The sequence below is a fragment of the Pholis gunnellus genome (genome assembly GCF_910591455.1).
Source record: "Pholis gunnellus genome assembly, chromosome: 16".
Classification (NCBI taxonomy): domain Eukaryota; kingdom Metazoa; phylum Chordata; class Actinopteri; order Perciformes; family Pholidae; genus Pholis; species Pholis gunnellus.
Window position 1 is genome coordinate 12,849,833 of NC_136543.1, and position 24,783 is coordinate 12,874,615.

Genomic DNA, 24,783 nt, shown 5'->3' on the forward strand with positions numbered 1-24,783 from the left:
GGAACTGGAGCGAGTGACTGCGTTACAAACCAACCTGCAGCTGGCAGCGGTCATTTGCACTAATGCAAGGAGGTAATGCTGTTCCACTACATAGTATTCACTAAATGAAATGGCTGCTGAAATAGCCCATTCAAACCGCATCTGCATATTAAGTGCTTTGCCTCACAACCGGGATAACGCTCCTTCCCCTCATACATCCTCCGACTGTTAAAATGGTCCAAATTACAAATGATTATTGTTTCCTCCAAATAAAGTAGGAATCAAAAACATCCTGCTGTACATGGCACTCTGTTATTTTTGTAAATTTGCATTCATGATTAATTCAGAATGCTCAGTTGCACATTTTGCTGAGCTTGAAATATGAAAACCTGAAGCCATTCATAGTAAGGATTTGTCCAAATATGCAGTTTCTTTGGTAAAATAGGCCTCTGGTGGAACCACCTCTTCAATAAGTTCAAATATGACTGCAGTAAGAACACAAACTGTGCTGTGACTTCTTGTGTAAAGGCAACTGAGCATGGCGAAGGAGGGATTCACAGAAGCCAGCTTGGGTCTATTGTCCAATCAGAGGAGGCGACAGCTGCTGACAGGCCTGCTTAAGTCTCTGAGGACCATCAAGACACTGGTACAGTTTACACACACAGCTGACTACAGCATATTTAGTTTAAAATCTAGCCATGTGTAAAGGGAGGCCAGCTTTTTACGGTAAATAACCATAATAATAAAGTTATTTGATGCTGTATTCATGTCTTCCTTTTGCCATTCTTTCACAGCAAAGAACAGATGTAAGACTCAGCGAGATGCTTGAGGTATTGTAATCCTTTCCACAAACACACACACACACACACACGCACACATGCAGAGATATGTTTATAATTGACTTGAAAGGTCAAACATCAGTAGGGATTGTGCATTGACAGCCAAAACCTACACAAACACGAGACGCTCCCTAAAATGCGTATCTATTGTGAAGGTCAGCTGTAGCACAGGGGAGGGATTTGACTACCACTGGCTCTTATCATAGGTTATCCACTGTGTATCTGCTGTAACAGCCATTTTTAGGGAGATCAAAAAGAAGTCACACATATCACTGTCCTAATCCAGAATGATCCAGAGTTTACTCCTGTTCTCCATACATTTCATTACCTCAATTCTCTGTTCCTGCAGGAGGAGGACTATCCAGGTGCAATCCAGCTCTGTCTGGAATGTCAAAAGGCTGCCAGCACCTTCAAACACTACAGCTGCATCAGGTACAGCATGAGCACATTGATTGAGTGAGATTTAGTTGTATCCAAGTGAGAGCAGGCATGGACTTTATTCTTTATGGTTGGGTGGAAAGGTTTTTTTATTTGAATCTTTTGTTGTGATAGTGCCCTAACACCACATCATAAATCCTCTTCTCTCTCTCTCTCTCCTATGTAAGATAAGACTGTGAGTTCAAAGTAAAGGGTCTCCTCCAGATTCTGTGCGTATGTGCACCTATGCAAACGTGGCCACATTGGATACTCGAGGGCCAATTATCTATGTCCCTTTGATTTCCTGTGTAACTGCTCAATTTGTGGCAGTAGGTGGGTGCTGCCGTGGTCCCTTTGTGTGTATTGATTAAGGATTGATCACTGCTGGCTTTCTTCCCTCGTCCTCCGACACCACGTACAGAATGTGAAGAGATGTGTGGGAATGAACGTCTTCAGCTGCTCCCAACACATGCCAGCGAAGCACAAACACATTTTTTTAGTGTCTTTGTATTCACACGCGGTCTGGATGTGTAATCAAACGTGTTTGTTGCAGATGAATAGAAATTTGATTGCCCTCTTCACCTTTGCAATATGCCAATACTGCTTCCTGGATGTAGCAGCTTTTTTTTAACATTGATGCATTGATCCTACATCTGTCCGGCTTTTGCATTAGCATGCACATTGTTACTTAAACTCTCTGCCCAACATTGCTAGAGCCCCTGACTGCAGCGTCGTCCTTCCCTAAGGAGCTGGTGTCCGGTCTGCTGCACTGTAATTTAACCTTGTAGCTTGTGCTCTTCCATGCGCCGCTGAATGCTTTGTTACGTACCTGCCCTTCTTTTGTCCCCGTCCCCGACCCTTTTAAAAAGTCAATACGGTTTCCCCAAGAAGGCATTTACACAGCCTCATGCTCCGTCTCCGTCTATTTCATCAGGCGGTCCACATGGGCAGCTTAAGACCCGCACATGCCAGCACAGTGTTCACAGATAATAAATAAATCTGCTGTGGCAAAGATGTAATCTAACCGATAGCATCTCTGTAGAACTGTTTTACAGAAGTAAGAGTAAATCGGAATAAATGTTCATTCTTTAGATGCATGCAAATTGGGTTTGTGTGTGTATACAGTGTGTGTGTATATATATACATACACAACTGAACTTCTGGGCTTCTGCACTTCTGGGCCACAAAATCAGGATTTCAAGAATGTAATACGGAATTGCAAAGCTCTTCTCTTTGTGAATATTTTGTTGCTACAACAACAAAAACATCACTAGGGATCAAATGTTATGCTGGCTTAGAACCTGCAAATTATTATTTATTTTTTACCAGATGTCATACAAATAGTCTAAGGGAAGGGCTCCTCCAGAACTCCACTTCAGCTAATTGCCGTCTTGGCATTGAGGCGGGCGGTTTGTTCAGGTGTTCTAAATGTATCCGAAGGACGGGCGGTTCAGCGGTTCAGCGGCAGCTTCAAGAGGAGCAAAGTGCAGGAAGAGGGGCAGAGGGCCGCTGCGTTTTAATCTGCGCCGGCTGCTCAACATGCCGGTGCGAGCACAGATTTATTCAGAGCCACGGCCGGCCGCCTCCTCTTCGTGGTCGTAGTGCATCTCCTTTTGGAGGCTGCACGATAGAAGTTCTCCTCCATGTGTACGAGCGGTAGTTGTGTGTCACTTTGATTTGTGTTTTACTTGGAGCGCTTTATTGATCATGTTAAAGGCCTCTCGGCACTCGCAACAACAGCCGGATTGTAAGACGCTTTCAAAGTTTGGTTAGTTGCTTTGGTCTGAACGACATGTTGTTTCTGGGTTTGGTTTCACACGTAGAAATTCAGCTTTTACAATTATATGCTTGGAAGAAAGAAGATGAGTAACATTTTCCTTTTTTTTCATGATGAGCACCAGTTATGTCAGGGGAGCATAACTTCTCCTGAAGACCTGTTTTAGTCCGACGTTATCTGCTTTCGAAATGTTTGGATTTAATTGGATGGTCATGTAAGCTGCTGGACTTAATACCCTATTTACATACTAATCACAGCTTATTATATTATTGGGATAGCATATATTTAAAAGTGGAGTTGGTATGAAGCACAAAACCGACTACTGTCCCGTGGAGCCCACTCTACTGTACAATAATGGAACCATAATAGATAAGAAGTTGTTTCTCATGAGGCAGCGTCAGGTCGTCATCTGTTCGTGTAGTGTCCCATGTGACCTCGGAGCCCATACGTCAGAACTGGAGAAACGGCTACAGCTACATATCTAAATATTACATCAAACCTTAAAGAAATCAATCGCTGCACATTCTTCTGTTCTGGTGTAATCAATTCTTCTAGTGCTCTTTCTAGAAGTTCCTTCCTAAATCTTTTTTTCTGCTCAACTCTTTTAACTTTTCCCCCTAACCCTCATCTGCGGTCTCATCTGCATAATTATGGTTGACGATGTCCCTTCACCGCTATGTTTCACTCTTTGAAGCTCTTCCCCTGCCACCGTGTTGCCTCTCCGCCTGCCTTGTAGCAGCGGCTAACATGACTGCAGCAAAGCATCCTCACAGAATCTGAGCATCATGCAGAACCTTTGAGTCCACATTTTGCCAAATTCTGGCATGTCAGCAGTCACCGTGTAGGGGCTTGCCTCACGGCCCCGTGGGCACCTATTGCCAGCGATAATAGAAAGCGGGGTTTTAAAAAAAAAACACTCGTTTATTTCCACATAACTATTTCAATCCTCATGGTCCCTGCAGGGAACAGATTGTTAATTAGTTTTCGCTCCTCATCTGTTATTCATGCATTCTTTCTGATCATGGAAGGATGCCAGTATGCGGGGAGGAGCTTCATCTGCACACACATGTGCACTCACTGGACAGTGTAATTTGGCAATCTATTCACGGGATAGAAAGAAAAACAGGAGGACTGCTAATACTGTCACCTGGGTTTGACCTCTTGCGTTCTTATCTGCGTCTCTGTTATATGAGAATATTGATACCGCCCTCGTGTCTGTAAAGTCAATATAAAGCTAGAGCCAGGAGACTACTAGCTTAGCTTAGCATAAAGACTTGAAACAGGGGGAAACAGCTAGCCTGGCTTTGTCCTAAGTTCCTTTAATGTGAGCATTATAGTCTGCGCTCCTGTGATGGTGACTGTCTCCTAGCTGGCCATAATGCGAACCTATAGCATCAGGTGCGTTAGCCCACTGAGCACCGGTTTCCTTTTCTCTAATATGCTCTTCCAATACCGTTCAGTTTGTAGTTTAGCTTTTGTTACTCTACCACACTGCAGCGTGTGGGAGTATAAAAGGAAGTTCTGTGATGAACAGGGTATTCATCCTGTTGGCCTCTGCTCCTCTGCTGTATCTCCTTAGTGTGGCTGCCAGGGCTGAACGCCTTTGTTTATCACTCTCCTGGGCCTCAAATATGGACATTCAGACGCCTTTCTTTAGTAGCCAGGACCGGACATTGATCCGCTCAACCCTATGTAGTTGAGCCAACTTACTTACTTTGCGTGTTTCTTTTCTTTTTTTTTTTTTTTGTATTGGCTTCCCATTGTGGTGTCCTAGTGGAATACGAATACTGGCTGTCACTGAGCCGAGAATGTCTCATCTTATCATGCTGTAGTGCATACCAACTCATTAGATTTAGTTACCGTGAGGTAGGAATAGAGATTGTGAGTAGCACTCACTCACTGGCCATATATTAGTTTCTCTTTACTTTGTTTAAACATTTGTTAACTGTCCAGTTGGTGTGTGTCCTGTCTATCATACCTCTACAATATGTCTCTCTCTCACACGCACAGGCAGATAAATAAAAACAGGCTAACAGTGCATCACGTTTTGAAATACCGTAGGCTCATTTTGTTACCTGCAAATGACTCACTCTGCAGTCTCCTGTGTTTCTCTGCCCCCCCCCAGCCTCCCCCCCACACATTCTCACTCCCCTCACTCGACGCCCAATTGAAGCTAAGACGCCCAATTAGCAATTTGTTGAGGACACTCTCTCCCTTGGGCGACTGCGGTGTCACAAGGCACAACGTAAGTGCAGGCTGACCTGAAAAAGACCCCGAGCACAGCAGAGAAACGGAGGCAGGGAAACAGTGGAACAGAGCATGATTATCAACGGGTGCAGTGCACGGGGGGGGGGGGGGGTCACGAGGGAATTGAATTGATGTCCCAGGAACGGGCAAAATAGTCGCGATTTCGGTTGCTACTTTGCAGCTTTTGAGTTGAAAGCATTTCCCAGAATGAGGCGAAATCTGAGTCAGTCCAAGGGTGTGTAGGCGTTTTGCATTCGTGATATTCTGGTACACACAGACACGCATCTTCCCAAAGTATCGGTTGGAAATTCATCCATCTCTTTTGCTTTTGCCCTGTTTGTATGAAGGAGGAGAATTATGAGAGACCCGGCTGCAGCTTGTTAATAAAGTGGTTCAGTTTTAGATGACTTTTAATTATTTGGGCTCCTATAAGAAACTACTGAGCTAATCAAGTCAAAGCAGATCAGTTGATGGCTATTTTCAGTATTAAATGTTAGAATATATCATTTGCTTGTGTTTCATATCATTGGAAATTGAGTATATTTGTTAAACTTTCAAACGACAAACAAAGACATTTTTTTTTAATTTGCAGGTAGTCCAGTAACTTTGATTGGGTATTTTCCATTAGTCATTAGACTAAAACCATTAATATCTTAAGAATGAATAAATTAAAACATTTATATAAAGAAGTTACTAGTTATTTGACTCCGTATTCTTTTTCAGAATAGAGTTGCTAACTCTCAATAATCTCCCCCTCACAGCGAGCTGAATTCCAAACTACAAGACACTCTGGAGCAAATAGAGGTATGTGCCTTCCTGCTTTATCTCTAATTACGTTATTTGAGAGCGATATCGCTGAAGAGACCTTTAGCAGTGAATAAGATTGGGCTCTAACCTTGTAATTTTCCACAAGACCTCATCTGAAAGAAGCAATTTATACTTCATTTTGACATTCTGATAGTTTGCCGTTCCGGGTCTGCCAAATATTGACACATTCAGAACGTCATTATTGTTTGTGTGCGAGCACAGTGAATTATATCAGTTTCATCTCTGGCTGTGTCGTGAAAAATGGTATGCAAAGCAATTTTCTCTGCACCGCCGCTGCTGCGCTTGAGTAGATTAATTACTTACAGTTTTGTCTGTACACAATAAACACGCGTGCGTGTACACACACACACACACACACACACAGCCGCGCAGCAAGGTGCACATTTGTTTTCCTGTCAGCATGAGTTTGTGAATAAGCAATGCAAAATCCTCTAAAATCACAAAGGTAAACACTTGCACAGACACACACAGACACACATCAAAAGTAGGGTTTTAGTATTCAACACCTTCATCTTAAGGATGCTAAGAGCCAGAAACACTATATAGACTCTATAAATATACACATATGCATACATATACACCATATACTGTGTGTTTGCTTTACAGAATAGAGTTGTCAATGGTAGGTGATCAGCCTAGTGTGTAATCTCTGTATTCATATGCAGTACCGGTTTCCGTTTGTTGTCCGGAGTAGTATTTTCCGAGCATTCTTTGTTTTAATGCAGGTAAACGGTCCGTGTGAAGAGCAAAAGAGGCGAAACACATTGGCAAAAATGCAATTTCAGCACAGGCACATACCAATCGTCCGTAGCACGCTAACCGTCTCCTGCTGTCCAGGCCCCTCTATAGAAGAGCATCCGCCCAGTCAACCGAGAGAAGACAGTTCCTCAATAAATAGAAAAAGGGACTCCTCTCTTTGCATGATCAGACACAGTAGAATCACATCAAGTTGACAATCAATCTAAATCATTTGGTAGCTTGTTTTCCTACTTCATATGCTGACATTATTGTAGAAAACTGCAATGGCAGGAACCCAAAAAAACATTTTCAAACATTTAATCATCAAATGACCCCGCATAGAGCATCGTTGAAATTCCATGTTGAAGTACAGCTCGTGAAGCGTGAGAAGATGCGTTTGTGACGCAATGCGTTAGATTCACTTATAGCATTTGTCAGCGCTACATTCTTTGAGGTCGACTTCTGGGTCAGGGTTGTTACGCATCCCTGGACATCCAAACTTCCTGCTAACCTTGACTTACTGTCTTACCTCTCTTATTAGCTCTTTGTCAAAGACAAACACACACACACACACACTGGCATGTATACACCCACATCCACACCCAATTACCCTTGGCCTTGTGTGGTAGCTATACATCTATATAAATCCCTGGTCTTATCGTTGATAATCCCTCTCTTTTCTTTCCCTTTGTCATCTATCTATTTCTGGCTCCAGGAGCAGCTTGACGTCGCCCTGTCGAGGACTTGTAAGCACTTTGATGTTTCGCACTACACCAAGGTCCAACTGGCCTACACGCTGCTGGGCAAGACACAGGTCAGTGGTTTGACTCGTCTACAGGGGCACGGGGGCGGGGCTAAGTATGACTGGATGTGATGATATATAGTTATTCATATAGACAATGTTGTTTCCTTATTTCCTCTACCTGTTTCCACCATTTAGATTAGAACAGTATCAGACAGGCTGCTTAAACCATTATTGAAATGTAATTTGTAAAGAATGTAATTTGGGTTATTTAAGTTTCTCTTTGTTATTGTTCCTTCTGGCCTCAGTGGAGTATTTTCACTCCAGTGAGAGTGAGTTCAGGGTTTTGTCGTTGGAGTAGAGAATATTTTAGGCCACGGGGCGTGCATGTCATCCTTTGTGATCACGTTATTCTCCGCTTGCTGTCAATCAGCTCACACCCACAAAAAAAAGAACAGAGTTCTTCAAAATAGTCCTTGGATAACATAAAATAAGCTCTCGAAACATAAAAACAGTCTCAACAACATGTTTGTGACATTTTTTGCAGCTCATTTTAAGCTGTAAAACATTCATGTTCAGAACAACAACAACCAAGATACTGTAGTTTCTGTTAAAAATGACTGTGAAGAAACTATAAGCTTAAAGGACAGATATTTTTTTTATCACAAGTGTCTTTCTTTTCTTACTCTCCTTACTCCTTCAATCCCATTCCAGTCCTTATATTTTGTGTTAAAAAGCATTGATCTCTGCCTCTCTGTTTAATAACCCACACACTCATCATCATCTTCAACATCTCTCGTGGCCCTGATCTCTCTTCTTCTGCTTTTAATTTAATTTCTTCTTCTGTTTCTCAAAGCCCCGACCTTATGCTTTGTTAACTCCCTACTCCTGTCAAGGCTTGAGTTGTAAGCAAGAATTATAAACGTTGCGCTTCCATAATCTTTGTCATCCTTGAAATATTTGTAACTTTTCTACTCCAACTTGCTGAAATGAGTCACCATCCAACTATGAATGATCATTTCTAACAAGGATGAGGCTGCCAGGCAGCATAATGTACGACGCTCCCAAACCGCCCAAAGTACAATTCAAACCGTCCAGAGATAAATGCTGGTCGTCTCAATTATGAAATGACTGTTTTTCTACAATAAAAATGTTTCCATAATTAAACATTTGAATTGTGTACTCTCTCTGAATTCTACATTGGCAACTCCGTCAGAGAATAATGTTATGGTTTAATAGCTGCTCCATTTGTTCAGGTCAGGTTCTAACCCTAACTCCGTCCGGCGGGGGGTGTTTTTTTATGAACCCTGATGTTTTTTTTTCCGTCCCCAGGATAAAGAGAAGCCCTTAAGTTCAGGCTCGGCCCCGATGTCTGAAAATAACACTTTCCGGCCAAGTTTATAAGGACTTTTCTTCCCCAGTTTTCATCCAGGTGACAGTAATGAAAGCCTGTGAGTCAAATAAAGTTCTTTATCCAACATACTCTCTGCAGCATTTATGCTTAAAGGGTTTTTACCAAGTTCCAGTAAAATATACCTCATTCTCATCCTGGCAAACAAACATATTCTTTCTTTGTTCTGCAAAACTTGAGCCCATGTTAATGAATATAATGTATGCCTCTTAACATTACTCGATGAGACATCACTGATTGTCGAGAATCAGTTGTGTTTTTCTTATCACTGTGATAATGAGTGTTTTCAGACTCCAAAGCTTACTGCGGAGTTGTTCCTGGCTGCCTCCTGCCGTTGCTCCTAAAGGCTTGTTGTTGTTTTCCGTCTCCTTCTTTTTTCTTCTTTTGCTCGCTCTGAATCGGTTCGTCTCGCCCTCTCTTCATCTGTGTTTCTCACATTGAGCTACAGCTACGATCTTTGCCTCAATCTGAGCTCTTATTGCAGTCTTACTGCAGCGCACACACACACACACATACACACACACACACACACACAGATTTACACTTTTAATCTGAAAGGTTTCAGTTGGATAATTGAATTTTCTTTGCACTGGTCTCTCTGGCTTTAGCTCTCATTGCCTAATAGCCATAGACTAATGCACCTGACACACAGTTTGCTTTCCCAGCATTTGTCTGAATGAAACATCTGCTTGTCTAGTATAAGTAGCTGCAGATGAATGAGTCTGTTTGCTTTTGCAGTTGATTGATAATTGTGTCTAAAGATGATGATTATTACAATATGAGTTGCTAGCTGACTCCTTTTTTTTCTTCTTGTCTACAGTCCATGCGTTGCACAGCCAGCAGTTTTTAATGGTGTTTTTTAGCCAGATGAAGTGAAACTCCCCTCAGAAAGGAGGGAAGGAATGTTTGGATTACTTTTGTGGCAGCAGGCAGTCAGAATGGATGGGGGCACCACTCTGCGGTCGTGAGCCTGCAGTGAGACAATCTAATTGCGCTGCAGGACTGTGACTCTGGTGTCCTCCATTCACTAGGGTCCCGCAGCGAGGCTGTGAGCGGGAGCTGCCAAACGGCAAAGGTGACTTGTGAGAATACCCGACGATAGACTTGGATTGCAAAGTCACAGAGCTCAGTGCAGTGGAGCAAGATTGTACTTAGAAGTGTTATTGGTCAAATCGTGGTGAAGAGCAATTTTTTTGTGTTTACTTGCTTAAAAGGTTGCTCTCATTTATATATTATTATCATTTTATTTTATTAACAATGGCTCAAATGACATAATGTTGTGTGTGGCCTGGAGAGAAAAGAGTCTTCAGCTCTACGAATCATTTTAGTGTGTTTTAGGTCATTGTCAGCTAAAAGAAGAGTGAATATTGGACTTTTTAAACATTCATCAGGTGGCCAGAAACTCCAACTAAATGCAAATGTTGCTCTGTGTCTTGCTTGATTAGTAAATAAGCCACAGCTTGCGAACATATTAGCCATATCAACTCCATGAGGTGATAATGTGTCGGTGTTGTGATTGCAGCTTGCTGCGCCGCCCCCAAAGAACTCACATTGATGAAAAGTGAAAGCTACAGTACATTAAAGGACCTCAGTAAAACATACAAAAGTAAAACTAAATTATTTCTATTTCATTGTCATATATTTCATTTATCTACCCAAATGGTCTGTCTTGAAGAATAAAATATTATAAATATGCGAACTACTTACTTAGCTATTTATTAAGCATTCGCCCCGCTTCCCAGAGAAACATAAAGCGAGCATTTGGACTTAAGCGCTGTTGGGATTTTTAGGGCAATCTTTGTGTTCATGTTCATTATGCTGAGGTAAATTACTCTGAAAGCTATTTAAGTGTTGTGTACTGGGGAGTTGACTCACCTAAACATGGCCATACATTCATGGCCACAGTCCAAAATGGTCGGCAGTACTACTGACACGCTGTCTAGTGGCGGTTGTCAAAAGAAAAAGTACCAGAGTTTCGTGTCATTACTTCTCTACACTTTAGCTGCCCAAATGTGGCCTAAATGTCAATTAATGCAGCTTTAAGGAGGAAAGCTGAAGTAGAAAAGGAAGAGGCTGGATGGGGTGAGAGTCAATATTTTTTGATGTTTCGTATGCTTCATTTAATAAAACAGTGTAAGAGTAATCAGTGACATTTTTAAGGATTAAAACACATAGAGCCGCACACTAAATAGCTCCCGTTAAAGGATTTACTTGCAGCAGTGTTTCGAGCGCTTATCTGTTTTAATCCTGTTTAGATATTTCTTTAATCCATCCCCCATCCTGACGGACATCCGATGTGCGTGTTTTGCTTATCGCTCATATTGGACATTTTCCTTCCTCAGGGTGCTGCAAGTGAAAAGAGCCAAACATGGCAGTAATATACATTTGCCGTTGCGTTTTTCTATTCGATCTCGGCCGTTACGGCTTCGTTAATGACGGCAAACTGGGCTGGTTTCACAAATGTGAATCGTGGAAACTGGAGGCAACGTTGACCGTTTTCACTTGGCAGCTCAGCACAGTTTCCCTCAATGCCGTATTGTGTAGCTAACAAAATACGTGTGCATATAATTCAAAATATCGAGTATACAGTCTCCAAGAAGATTGATTTGCAATGTCCCTGCTGTTTGCCTTTCCACAGATCCACACTGGCAGGTGACAGTGACATGTTGAACATAGTGGTTTTCATAACAGCGTATTGGCTCTCTCTCTGCAGACTGCCATGGACCAGCTCCACATGCACTTCACCCAGGCCATCCACAACACGGTGTTCCAAGTGGTGCTGGGATATGTGGAGCTGTGTGCCGGCAACGCCGATACCAAGTTCCAGAAGATGCAATACAAGGACCTGTGCACGGTAAGGAGATGAGTGTGTGTGTGTGTGAAGCCAATTTATTCCATCCATTCTGTCTGCAAACTAAAGCATTTGAGCCTGAAAAGTTTCTGTTCAGTTCCCTTTGTTTGATGACAGTGAAAGTCAGTTAAGTGGAAACCTACTATAGAACAGAAAACAACACCTGCAGAGTGCTGTGATGAAAGTTCGTATGAAACACTCCCACACTGTGCTGCTCATATTATGCCTCAGGTTTCCTTGTAGCCGAGCGAAGAACGCCTTATTTCATGACAAGGGACTCTACGATTCTCCACAGTAGAGTGAAATGAAGGCGTAGAGGAGAAAGCGATTCATAGAAAGGAAAGAAACGTGTATATATATATATCGTAGCTCTCCATACCGACCTCAGTTCCCTCTCTGTCTTTTTCTTTCCCTCCACATCATTAAATAAATCATTTGCATGGCCAGTAAGCCTTATCTTCAGTCAGTTCATCATTAGCTCTGCTGAGAGTGAGTTTTTCTTTCTCCCAGGGAGTTGTGTTACAGTGTGACCTACAGTACCGTGTGGAGATGTATATAGATGTGTAGGTAAAGGTTATCCCTGCCTCATCGGAGGGTACAATTTGTTTCTTAACAGTCTCTCCCGATGTGTCAGTTGTGATCGATTCTCCCTGACTCTGTAGCTCCCTGCAGGGCCTTGCAGTTTCTGACTGCCCAGCTTTTACTCTGGGCATTGCCAGCTGTGCTCTTATCTACAACGCCCTGTCCTTTACCTCTTACCTTTGTGCTACCTCTCCGCTTCTTTTTTTTCTCTTTATGCGTATTTTTCTTCCCCGGGTTGGTAAGCGGCACGGAAGAAGCAATGTTCAATTCATAATATATATATTTTTTTAGGCTTCTTTTGGTTGGATCCGCTTGAGAAACCCAGAGGAGGTCAATGGGGGGGCCTGCATTCAAGCTGGCTGGTGGGATGCTTTCGGCGTCGGGGAGCCGAATGGAGGGTTATCGGTTTCTCAGTCACTTCAAACTGGCTTGCAGCACTTTTTTTTTTTGGTGTCACCGTGATAATATGTCAAAAGTAGAGTGCGTAGGTTCAGTGGGATTTATGGGAAAATACGCGTTTCCTTTCTTGACGTTGACGGCCAGGACCAGGCTGTTCACCGGTAGCATACTGTGCGCGGGATTCCCAAACAGAAGACTGTGGATGTAATGAAGTGCTGCTGATACATATTCATGAGTTCTCAGTAAGAGTTCTCTCTCATCGTTGTGGGGCGAAAGCTTTCTCGCAAGGACGTTTGGCTTGTTAGTTTCACCAGCGGCTGCTGTTGTACATGATGTACTCCACTCCACTCTGTCCTTTTAGCAGAGTGGCTATGAATACACTGATTCACTGTACTACAGGATTCTTATACCGGTATCAACAATACAATTAGCTTATGAATGCTTATGACCATAACTTTTAAGTGCATATTTATATTGTACTGGTATTGTAAATAAGGTGGAAAATGACGTGTCATAAGAGAATAGTTGCCTCTCTGGCAGTGTCACTATGACAGCTCTTAATATATAAGCTTTCATTAAAGACACTTTAATGTAATATCATCAGCGAGTAATCCACCTCGGACAAAACTTGAGATTTAGTTAATGTGAAGAAATGTAAATAGAGTAAAGCTTAATCTATAAATAATGCTTCTTTTTAAACCGTTTCCCTGAATGAATTTCTAAAGATAAGATAAAACACAATTTCAGAGAAATTAAAAGATTCAGATTCTTTTTGCTTTTAAGGGTATTTTTTCACAAAACAGGATAATCTGCCTCACATGACCTACATTATGTTTCAGTATGAAAATGAATGGACTTCTTTCAGACTTTCATACACTTTTGTGATGTTTCATATTCAGTTTAACTCTTTAAAAGTGGAGAATGGAGAACCTTCGACTGTCATTAGGCTTACTGCACGTCTGCGTCATATATCCTCTCAAATATTGTGTGCATGCATCTGTTCAGAAGTTACGGACACATGCTAGTGTTTACGTGTGTCAGATAACCTGTCAGCGCACCGTGTTGGCTGGATGATCCCACTCATACCCCACATATTCACACACACACACACACACACACACACACACACACACACACACACACACACACACACACACATACACATTATACTGTACAAACACTCTTAAGATTGATGGGACGTGCCTTTGCACCCCGGGCTGTGTGATTGTGATTGATGGGGCAACACAGACGCACACTCAAATGAAGAGGCATGTGAACAACCACAGACAGTTGATCTGTGTCGCTGGCCGCATTTGAAGCCCGTCTGCTGTAGTATTGCGCTGATTGGTGATCGGATCGTATAGTGACGGATTTAAGGGATGATCGTCAATGAATATTAATTTGAACTAACTTACTATCAGAGCTAAGATGTTCATACAAAATAATCTCTAGAATCTGCACCCTACTCTGCATTTCTGATGAAGCAGCATGTCCACCCGCTGAGCCCTGTTAATCAGCAGTGACGAGTGAATTCAAATCCTTAATTACAACCCAGTTGGCCGTCTCGCTTAAAGGTTTGAATATGTTGCAGCTCCATCGGACGCTGAGATGATTATTATATTTCCATCAGACACAAACACCAAGACTAAGTCATCCATTCTGCCATTTCACTGGCGCCCTGTGACTTAACTCCTCCTCCCCCCCCCCCCCCCCCCCCCAACATCAGATCACCCATTGATTGGACAACACAACGCTCACCTCTTATTGTATTATCTTACTGTACCTGCCTTTAAAAGGTCAAAAGGAGCGCTAACTGAAGAACCCATGTGAATGAAGTGTCTATTTAGCTGATGTGGTGCACACACACACACACACACACACACACACACACACACACACACACACACACTAGACTGAGGTGGTTTTCAAGAGATGCTAAACATCTGAAAATGGGTTTGAAAACTTGTCCTTCGTTTGAAAAGCCCTTCAGTGTCCTTCTCTGTTGTTTGGGACTTTATGGAAGTTTCCAAAGACTCTCTCACTAGTAAGATTCTCTTTCAAATCAGCAGAGAATGTGGTTTAGGGGAAATAAACTCAGCTATTCACGCTTTCAACAAATGGCAATGGTTTGCTGTTGAGCAAGGCATTGGACCGCCACCTGCTCCAGTGGAGCTGCACAGCATGGAGAACGTGTCGATGTGGTGGACTCGTATCAATATGAAACCGTGTGTTTGTGGATTCAGCTGCTGTTCCCCTGATAAATAAAGGTTAAGAAAAATGTTAGAGCCACATTAGACCTCCTGAACTTGCCTTCTTAGTTATGCAACTTAAAATTCAAGGGAAACGGGAACACTCGGTAAAGGTCGGTTCTGATTGTGAAAGGGTCTTATTAATTTTACATCCACATCTCATCATTATTGGCCAGCCTCATTCCTTATCATTCTGTCCTACCATGGGCTGTAATGGACATCGCAGCCTCTAGAAGCTGCTCGTGTGACTTTAGCCTTTTAGTATTGTTTTTCAGAAAGCCATAATATCACCCCAATAATATCAAACAACGGCTCAGTAACCCACGGTGATCCATCCCACTCTCAAACGGTGCAGTGTCCCATTATTTAGGTATTGGCTGACCCGTCAGTGCGGTCACAGATCTGAAGTGTGGACCGCTTTGCGAGGCTGTGGAGTGGATGCTGCCACTGTTGCCTTTTTTCATGTGAAGCAGTGCTATTACCCTATGTTAATCATGGCTGCTGATGGCATCATTACACAGTGACACTAATCCACTGCCATCATATCGCCCCGGCTCTTATGGAGGGAAACTGGTCTTGTTTGTGGTGGTTTGTCACAGTAGCGATAAACGGCAGCTGTTTATCATGTAGATTATTTTTGACTCTTTTCCCAGAGGAGGAATGATTTGTTCGATTTGTGATTCTCGTTAGATTTCTTTCTTTTTAGTTGCCTGAATCGTTCTTGTGTGTTTTTTGGGGGGAATCTGTGGTTTGAATAGCAACACAAAATGTCTCTCTCTGAATTCCAGGGAGACTCAGTCAATGCCTTTTGACAAAGTCGACATTTGCAATGAACCTTGTTGTTGTTGTTGCGCATGGCAAGTTTGTTGTGATGAAGTGCTTAAAAGCACGACATGAAACAGGGGAGCAGATGATCATAAATATGTCCCTTTCCAAAATCTCCATCTCTATGGAAGGTAGTGAAGATAAAAAGGAGCATGTATCTATTAATTTAATTATCAAAAACATCATTAGCGATAGCATCAGTAAGTAACAACTCGAGCAAAAGCAGCAGACTCTTTTTTTTTTTACTCTTTAAGTGTGAGCCACAGGGTTTACTATTTTTTTTAATCTCTTGCAGGTTAATCTGTTTATTCATTCTTTTTTTTTTTAAATGAGGCGGGTGTGATTGTCTTCTCCCAAAGAAAGTGAATCAGCTAAATCAGGGTTACCTGCCCTCGCTTGCACATCTCTTTTTGTAAAATGTGTGGTATTTCTTTCATGTGCACTCCTCCACACACACACACACACACACACACACACACACACACACACACACACACACACACACACACACACACACAATGGAGTAAAAAGCACTCAGCGCTTTGTCTGTTGAGAAGCTCCCTGACACCGCTTGGCATATGCTATGTGCATAGTGATGGGTTACTGTCTCCAGAAAGCCAAATGGCTGGAAATAGATCCTGCCTCCTCCGAACTCTCATCGCTACTTGATTAGAAGGTCGTGTCCAGCAAGGTTGATGAGAAAAGTTTTTGTTTTATTAGATTTTTTTCTGTGTAATCTTTCTGCAGGTGTGACATGCAGAAGCTCTTATGTTTGTTGCAGCCTTTTGTATGTACACACACACCCACACACATATGTACACTGAACAATATAGCAGTACTGTGCAGGTGTACTTCTTCTCATCAAACCCACTGAAGATCCTCACCCACACACACACACACACACACACACACACATCTCTTGCCCCCCCCCCCCCACCCTCATCATCTCCCCTCACCCCAGTGTTGCCCGGCAACATGCTGCTGTGATGCGGTTGACTGGTGGAGAACATGGGATGTCGAATGTAAGCCTTGTTTGGTCCAATCTGGTTCATTGGCTTACCTCTCTGACCGGTGGTGCTGGAGGCGGTTTGTAACTGAAGCTATATTTTTCTGTATTTGTTTATTTCAGGTCTCTCAAGCACCGGTGATCAACTATTTTCCTTGGCTGTACAGGGAAATAACAACTCTAGTATAGTACCCATAGTAGAAACTATACATTAGTAATACATGTATTATTACTATATAATGGCTGTGTTTGTTCGTGCTAGTGTTTGATAGTGGACACAGAAATAGTATAACCAGAATACTGTTATATTCTAGTACAAGCACTATTGATATTGCAGAAAATCAAGTTTGTTTAGGTGTTATTGTACAGCAGTCCAGTGTTGTGATGGATATTTTCTCTTCAGGGTTCATTTTTTCACTTCCACAATTCTGTCTTACTATGTCGGACCTGTCAGCCTTATTGACAGTTGCACCTGCATGCACCCTGTACTCAACTAGAACTAGACAGCAGTAGATTTACACGACATAATGTGCAGTGACATAACTGAATAAAGAAAAACCAGATGATTATTTATCGTGATCATATAATCTGGTATTTAGAGCACATTTCTTTACAGACACAAGCTTTTATTTTTTGTACACACCTGACTGCACATCCTGCGGTTGCAACGGGTGCCATAGACTGCTTTCCTAAAATAATAATTAATTAATTATTATAATTCCAAGTTCCCCTAATTGTGTGATTGGTTAAGTGTTACTATTCACCACTGTGAAACAGTTTGCTGTGGTCACGCAGGTGATGAGGTTCGTTGTTTTGGTGTTGAAATGATAATTTGGAGATGAGTTGCCACAAATACATTCTCAGTCAGAAAACAATGATTAATGTTCACTGTATAAACATACAAATTCAAATGAGGATTTATTACACTGGTAAGTGCATAAATGGTCGTCATCATTGGAGGGTTTGCGGGGTGTTTTGTTTCAATGTACTATTCAGAGTAGATAGCTAAATGTCTGATGTAATGCGTTATAGTACATCACAAACTTCTTTATTTCAATAATGTTGACTATTTCATTTTTCTCACTTTCAGTTTGAAGAGCTGCAAGTGTTTGCACCACCTGTTAAACTTCAGTGTGTGTCTGAGAAATGGTCTATAAATTCATAGCATTTCAACACCGTCTCGAACGACCGTCTCTTGACAGCAGCGGAGGCTGTTGTGCAATTTAGCTGCCTTGGGCAACAGCTCTGTCATTAACATCTTTTGGGATGGTGGTCATTACTTGACTTGTTGCTGATTTCTTGCAGTGGTGAAAGTAACTCAGATGTCTCACTGAACCCGGCAAGCGGTGGTTTGTCACTCAGAGACAAAAGCCAGAAGGAGGAGTGGGGCTTTACTCACGTTAGTGGGTGCACAGTCGGGGTCTTTTTATTACAGCGATCGTCAAGAGTGTGAGTTTTCTGTTGTTTGTATTGACAGTGCTTTTGTGAAAGGAAGCAGAGGTCTGCGACCGCTTGAACAAAGTAAAGTGCGGCTGCTGTCGACAGCGCTGTTTGATCTGACAGTGATTCATTTGTCTCTGGACGTGTTGACAGAACTCTATTGGCGAGTTGTTCGGTAGAGCCCTGAACTGTGTCAGTGGCTACTATTGGGCCATGCTGCACTTTTAAAACACACATCCCCCCCCCCGAGAGCTCAGAATCTGACGTGGTCATCTCTTGGATGTGTGCAGGAAGAAACAGCAGTGTGATTGGTCCTTTGAGTTCTTCCTCAGGGTCCCCACGCGTCCTGGAAAACCCGGAAAACAGTTGACTAATTTCTAAGCACGTCAGAGATGATATCATAGATTCAGCACCTCTGTGGTATTTTTAAGAGTTCAATGGAGTTGCGGTCATTGCGTTATCTATAATATATTGTTTTAATTTGTAACCCAATACTTAATACTCCAATGTACTGCTCAACACGGTGTCTTATAGTGTGCAGAAATAATAAAGCTGCCATCTAATGAAAGCAAATGCTTTGGGCATATGGACATTATATCATAGCTGATGTATTGTGTATATATATATATATATATATATATATATATATATATTAGACACTGTATATTTCTATATGTTATAGCTCTATAGGACTCATTTGAGAATCATCAGTTGTCATTGTATAACCAAATGTGCAAAACATAATTATTATAATCAGTCCTCACATTAATTAGCGCTTACATAAGTTGAAAGCGTTTCTAGTGACACATAAAATGGATATTTTCCAACACAGTGTCCTTGATTGATGAGTATAAAAAGGCTTTAATTAGATTTAACAGAGGACAGTTAATCAGCTTATTTTTTTTTGGTTTCAGTCTCTTTCTGAATCTTGTAATTCATGTTAAAGTTGTCCAGAAGTGTGTGTTTCATAACTCCATGTTTCTATTTTTTTCTGCCAGGTTATGCAACAGACAACACTAAACTCGTATACTGTGTAAAAGAGCACCAGTGACCTTGTTGTCATCACTTCTCTGTTGGCAGCATATCACCATGGACAGCTACATTCCCTGCCTGACAGATCTGTGCAAGGCATTGTGGGAGGTGATGCTCAGCTACCACCGCACCATGCAGTGGCACGAGGAGCAGGACAAGCACGAGACCACGCCCACTACAGGTAAGAGACTGTACCCGTTTATCCTTATGACCTTTGTAATCTTTCAGAATCACTTTATCACCGGCCAGGTGTTCCCAATTAGGGTGCTGGCATCTCATCTGCACCCAGCCAAGGACCTACGAACACACACACACACAAGCACATGCACAGTACCAGGACAACCGGCCTCTGAGGCCGTCACACTGTCACATAACTCATGAGTGTATAGGCTAATTATGACAATATCACACAAATGTCTAATAGGATAAAGTTATGAATTGATGACATTTTGGACAGACGTGGATGTAAACTTATGGGTAGGTATACAACAGCGAGGCAATTTTTTTTAAATCTCTCTTTGTCAGCTGTTTTCTCTCTCTAGTTTTTTCATGAACACAAAACCTACGTTCTGCTTACACAGATTCAGTTTACAAAGACTTGGCCCAGGAGTGCCACTCTGTCATGGCTTTGGGAAATCAAGTTACCGTGGGTTCATCGGCGTTTTAGCTCGCAGAAAGGAATGATTGGCACAAGAAAAAAAGAGTAATGAATGTGTTGCAGTGTAGTGGTTCGGGCGCTGACGAGGCATAATATTTACCAGCATTTACTAAGCTCCCGTTCAGTGTCGAGGTCATCGTCCTCCTTTCTCCATTAATACAAAGAGATGTTGTAGATATACAAATGTGCAGTATCTCTGTGGTTGTTTGTATGTATTCACACACACGCAAATCGGGTTTGACAATCTGTCCTAATTACTTGAATATAAATGATATGTACACATTGTTGGATTTACATTGTGAAATGAATGTGACCCAGCCGTATGGTTTTCAAGGATAAATATTTGCACAGGTGATGAAGCATATTTGTCTTATGGAAATGTGTCATGCGTGACTTTGAGTGTGCTGTTATTAAGCTAATACAAACAGGACCTTCATGTCTCGCTGTTTCAGTTCACGAAGGTACCGTTTACAGATACAATGAAAGACTTTTTCCACGTTGCGTTGTTTTTTTTATGTCGTCCCCAGTGACATTATTGACCTTCCGATATCATTCAGATCACAAAACACAAAGCAAGTAACTCTTTTATTGTACATTTTGTGCCGATGACAGTATAAAGTACACTGACTCTCCACTGGAAACTCCCGTAAAGCTGCACTCAAGTTACGGCCCATTAAGAACAGCAAGACGACTGAACACCACATCTGTCCAAACCCAAAGCTTACGTCTGGATCAACAAGAAAAGTCTGACTTGTGTCTCAGCCTCTGTCCTTCCTGCCTTCAGTCAGCCAGATGTGAAAACACGAGCCGCGAGAAGCTCAGTTGTCGAGGCAATAAATACCTTGTGGTTTAGCAGTAAGCTCCACAAGAAGTTCTATTTCTTACCGGTGTAAAAAAAGTAAACCATACTGGATTTGGTTTATAGCGCTTTGTTTCTCGCCACTGTTTCATCATTCACCCTGCCAAAGACTTTGTCAGATATTAGCTGCAAATACAGACCTGTCAAATTAGCTGGTAGCTTCCTGCTGTGTATCGAAGGGGAGCTCGTTTCCATTTCCCTTACTGTACAGAATTCATTAGGCGAATGGATCAGGATGTCCTGAGTGGTTGGTGACAGTCCTCTACGTCCTTCATTAGGTGTGAGAGGACACACTCCACATTACCTTTCACAAGGTCCATCTATCATCGCGCTTTTTGATTGGCTGTCACCTCTTTGTAAAGGTGTCCCTGACCCTGCTTTTGTCCCGGCTTTTACCTTCCTCCCTCAGTTCTAATGTGTGTGTGCAGGGTCCATCAGACTAATGATTAACTGTGCAGGCGTTTTGTTTCATTTGTTGAGGAGTATGACCGCCGCAGGCAGGGACCTCCATCTCACACAAGAGGCCATCACAGTCTTAACCGTCAGGCCCACTGAAGATCACTCCTCTCTCACACACACACACACACACACACACACACACACACACACACACCTCTCACCTCATTGAGAACGCAAAAAGAGCATTCCATTGAATTTAATCATTTGGCCACCTGACATATCGAGCAGGTCAGTGTAGTGTTTCAGTAATTAATTTTTGCCACTTGATGAAAGGAACGGTTATTTCAGGAATGAATATGGGCCAGGGTCGTATCCCGACCTGACAGAATAGATTAAATCGGGGGGGGGGGCTCTGTGTGTGTGTGTGAAAGAAAATATAAATGGCCAGTTCGTTCATCTGTTACATGTTCTTACAGAGCATGGCCATACATTTTGAAATGTATGGCGGCTGTCTGCTCTGCTATGATAAAGAAAATAAAGCAGTTTTCAGCAGTCGGGGTGGGAGTTGTCCTTCACGCCTCATTATTGCTCAGTAGTAACATGACGTATACACTAAACTGGAGAGTATGTTATGTGAATTAAGTTCCGTTTCACTGACCTCCACCAGTACATATTGCAATTTCATTTTTTGATAGACCTATTTCATCTTACTTTTTCTATTCATGCTATTCATGTTCCACCGTGGCAACCTGACTTGGCACCAATCTAATCTAATTCTTTTTTTCCAATGTTTACAGATAAACGAATAGATCCTGTGTGTAAAGTAATTGGATTTATTTGCAAGCCCTTCAAATGCATCTCCAGTTCTGAAGCCTTTCAACACGTTACGGTGTGCATGTGACTTAAAAAAAAAACACTGCACCAAATCAACACTGAATAAATTAATTATAAATGTTTAGGGTATAAAGTGTGATGGAATGTAATCCCTTGAAATGTAGTGTGTTTTGTTAACCATATGGTGCAGTGCGACAGGCCAATGCTTCCCAATAGTATTCTGTGTTGTCTGCTTTAGCATTTTAAACATGTTTCAGGCCGTGGTTGCACTTGTCTTTACAAAGCGACCTCTCTGATTGGATGCTCCAGCTCGCATGTGTCCCCATACGTGTGTCCACACTTCACACTTCCATGGGACCTGCCTGATCGGACAGCGACATATTTCACATCCAGCATCCAGTGCTGCTCTCACTCCCATTTGTGCTCATTAAATGAAACCCAGAAATGTCAAGTTGACGTATCACAATTTCTCCCAAGCCCCTTTGTTCTTTCGGCTTTTTTTGGGAGTGATGCAATTGTTTAAACTTGTTCTGTCCTTATTATTAACTCAAACCAATGTGATTGGGCTCTCAAGGACAGTGTTTGAAAACCCCCAGTTTAAAGACTCCCTCTGAAATTCCCAGACATGTTTGATTAAACGCTGCCACAATGTCATTGTTAGAAGTCATGGCTAAAACATGACAGTATTGACTCTGGAGGTAATACCATGTGAGAGGATGACAATGGATTTAAAATGCAACATGAGCAGACTCCCAGGTGCATAAGAACACCATTTACTTCATATAAATACATATGCCAAGGAAAACCCTGATCTGTCGCACCCACTTCTGAATGTGATGATTGCAATCAGCCTTTGGGAGAAGAAGATAAACGTCCGTGATGTAGGTGGAGAGGTTAGCCGCAATCTAAATGTAATCTATTGTGAAAGAGCTATCTCCCTTTTTAAAGCAACCGTTATGACTCCTGATACCTGGGTTTGTGTTTTCATGCACTCGTATGATTATTAACAAAGTTGTCTTGAAACTTTTGGACTCTGAAACAAACATGTCAGCATAGTAATAGCTTTCTTTTGAGACAAAAAGGGGCAAATTCAGTGAGATAAATGAGTGTTAGAATAAGATACAGATAATGAAGTAGAAAGTAGAAACTAGTTGTATTTGAAACAAGATTTATTCTTCAATTGACATTTTTTTTTTTACTTGTATAAATACAGAATATAGTTTGAACTTAATGTTCGGCTAAGCGTCTTATTAAAATGGACAATTATTGCGGTGGACAATGGGAGGCATGGACCCATTAATGATGTATATTAAGGGGACCCCACTGTGCCGAGCTATTGCAATACAATTTGACACGAGGACCTCTCTCGAGGATTCTTCTCCTCTCTGGTGTATCGAGCCTTCTGTCAGAATCTATAATAAGGGCGGGCAATTGTATGCCTCAGAGTGCGATTAACACAGGTCCTGTGGGTAAAGTGGTGGTCTACATACAGACTGATGAAACGGAACAACACAGTGAGAAAACCGTGTGAGGCGAACTAGACGGCACGTCTTCTTCCACTTGGTTTCTCAGAGAATACGGTCAGCTGCTGCTGGGGTTGGTAATGATTCACTGATGATTCATGACGAAGAGCACTCAACCCATTTAGCATTGCACTTCTATAGCTTTGTCAGACTCACAATGGACAGTTCATGATCATTTCAATATGTTTTTCAATTACAACAAAGATCATTCCCTCTAATGTCGCAAATCATATCGCAATTGCAGCGTCGGTCAAACTATTTGCAATTAGTCGTTTAGCCCTAAAATCAGTGCAGCAGAACCAGTGATGTCGTCTCCTTTTATTCCACACCGTCTTCCTCGTCAAAACCTGGTGCCTACATTACCCATGATGCAACCGGACCGCAGGCATTGCGGTCAGCGATTCGGATGTTGTTTTGGCCTTTTATGTAGCCTTGAGCTGCTAGCCTCAAGCGGAGTGGAGGAGCGAGCTGCAGAGGTCTGGTAAACTCACTTCTGGCAAAACCCCAGCTCTGTTTTCATTTTTAAACTCGCAGTTTTCAACCCCCGACCAACGCTGACTCGAGTGATGTCAATCCATCAGACTTCTGCCTCCCTCGGGAGCCACAAAAGGCTCTACACATCTTTTATTCACATATGGTGTAGAACTCCCCCAAGACCGACTTTGATGTGTAAAATAGGTGGAGCTGTCCTTTTTAAGGATGCGATTGAAAACTCCTACATTGATTGATAATGTACACACTTAGCAACCCCTGGCCACTGGCTCCATCAGCTAATATAAAGCTCTAAATGTATAATCCCAGGATTACGCTTGCATATATTTATGTTGCACTTAAACAACCTGCCAGCTCATTTTTAAACGTGTCATCTTGGCGAATGAAGCTCTTCTCTTTTTTCCCCCCGTCTATCACCTTAAAGTAATACCTTCACACACTTTGAGGTTTCTGAGGAGCTCTGATTAATCCAGGCTCACTGATCCCCACTTCTGTCTTTTGGTTTTTCAAGCCTTTTAACCTCTTCAGATCCTTCTTGATCGGGTTTTATTTTTTCTTTATCTTACGTCATCCAGGTTGAGAAGGCTTTCTTCAACTCGTCCTGCCCTTTCTCTTGCTCTCTTTTACTATATTCACATAATTAGATATTCACATGA

At 42.1% G+C, this 24,783-nt stretch overlaps 1 protein-coding gene across 1 annotated transcript in view; it reads left to right on the plus strand.

The window, feature by feature from the left end:
- Nucleotides 1–24,783, plus strand: part of vps50 (VPS50 subunit of EARP/GARPII complex) — an 85,064-nt gene that overhangs the window by 20,044 nt on the left and 40,237 nt on the right. The window contains exons 6-13 of the mRNA XM_079175645.1: nt 2–72; nt 508–625; nt 774–809; nt 1,168–1,250; nt 6,021–6,063; nt 7,541–7,639; nt 11,692–11,832; nt 19,411–19,543. Of these exons, the coding sequence (XP_079031771.1) occupies nt 2–72; nt 508–625; nt 774–809; nt 1,168–1,250; nt 6,021–6,063; nt 7,541–7,639; nt 11,692–11,832; nt 19,411–19,543 (724 nt within the window). The remainder of the gene's footprint in view (nt 1; nt 73–507; nt 626–773; nt 810–1,167; nt 1,251–6,020; nt 6,064–7,540; nt 7,640–11,691; nt 11,833–19,410; nt 19,544–24,783) is intronic.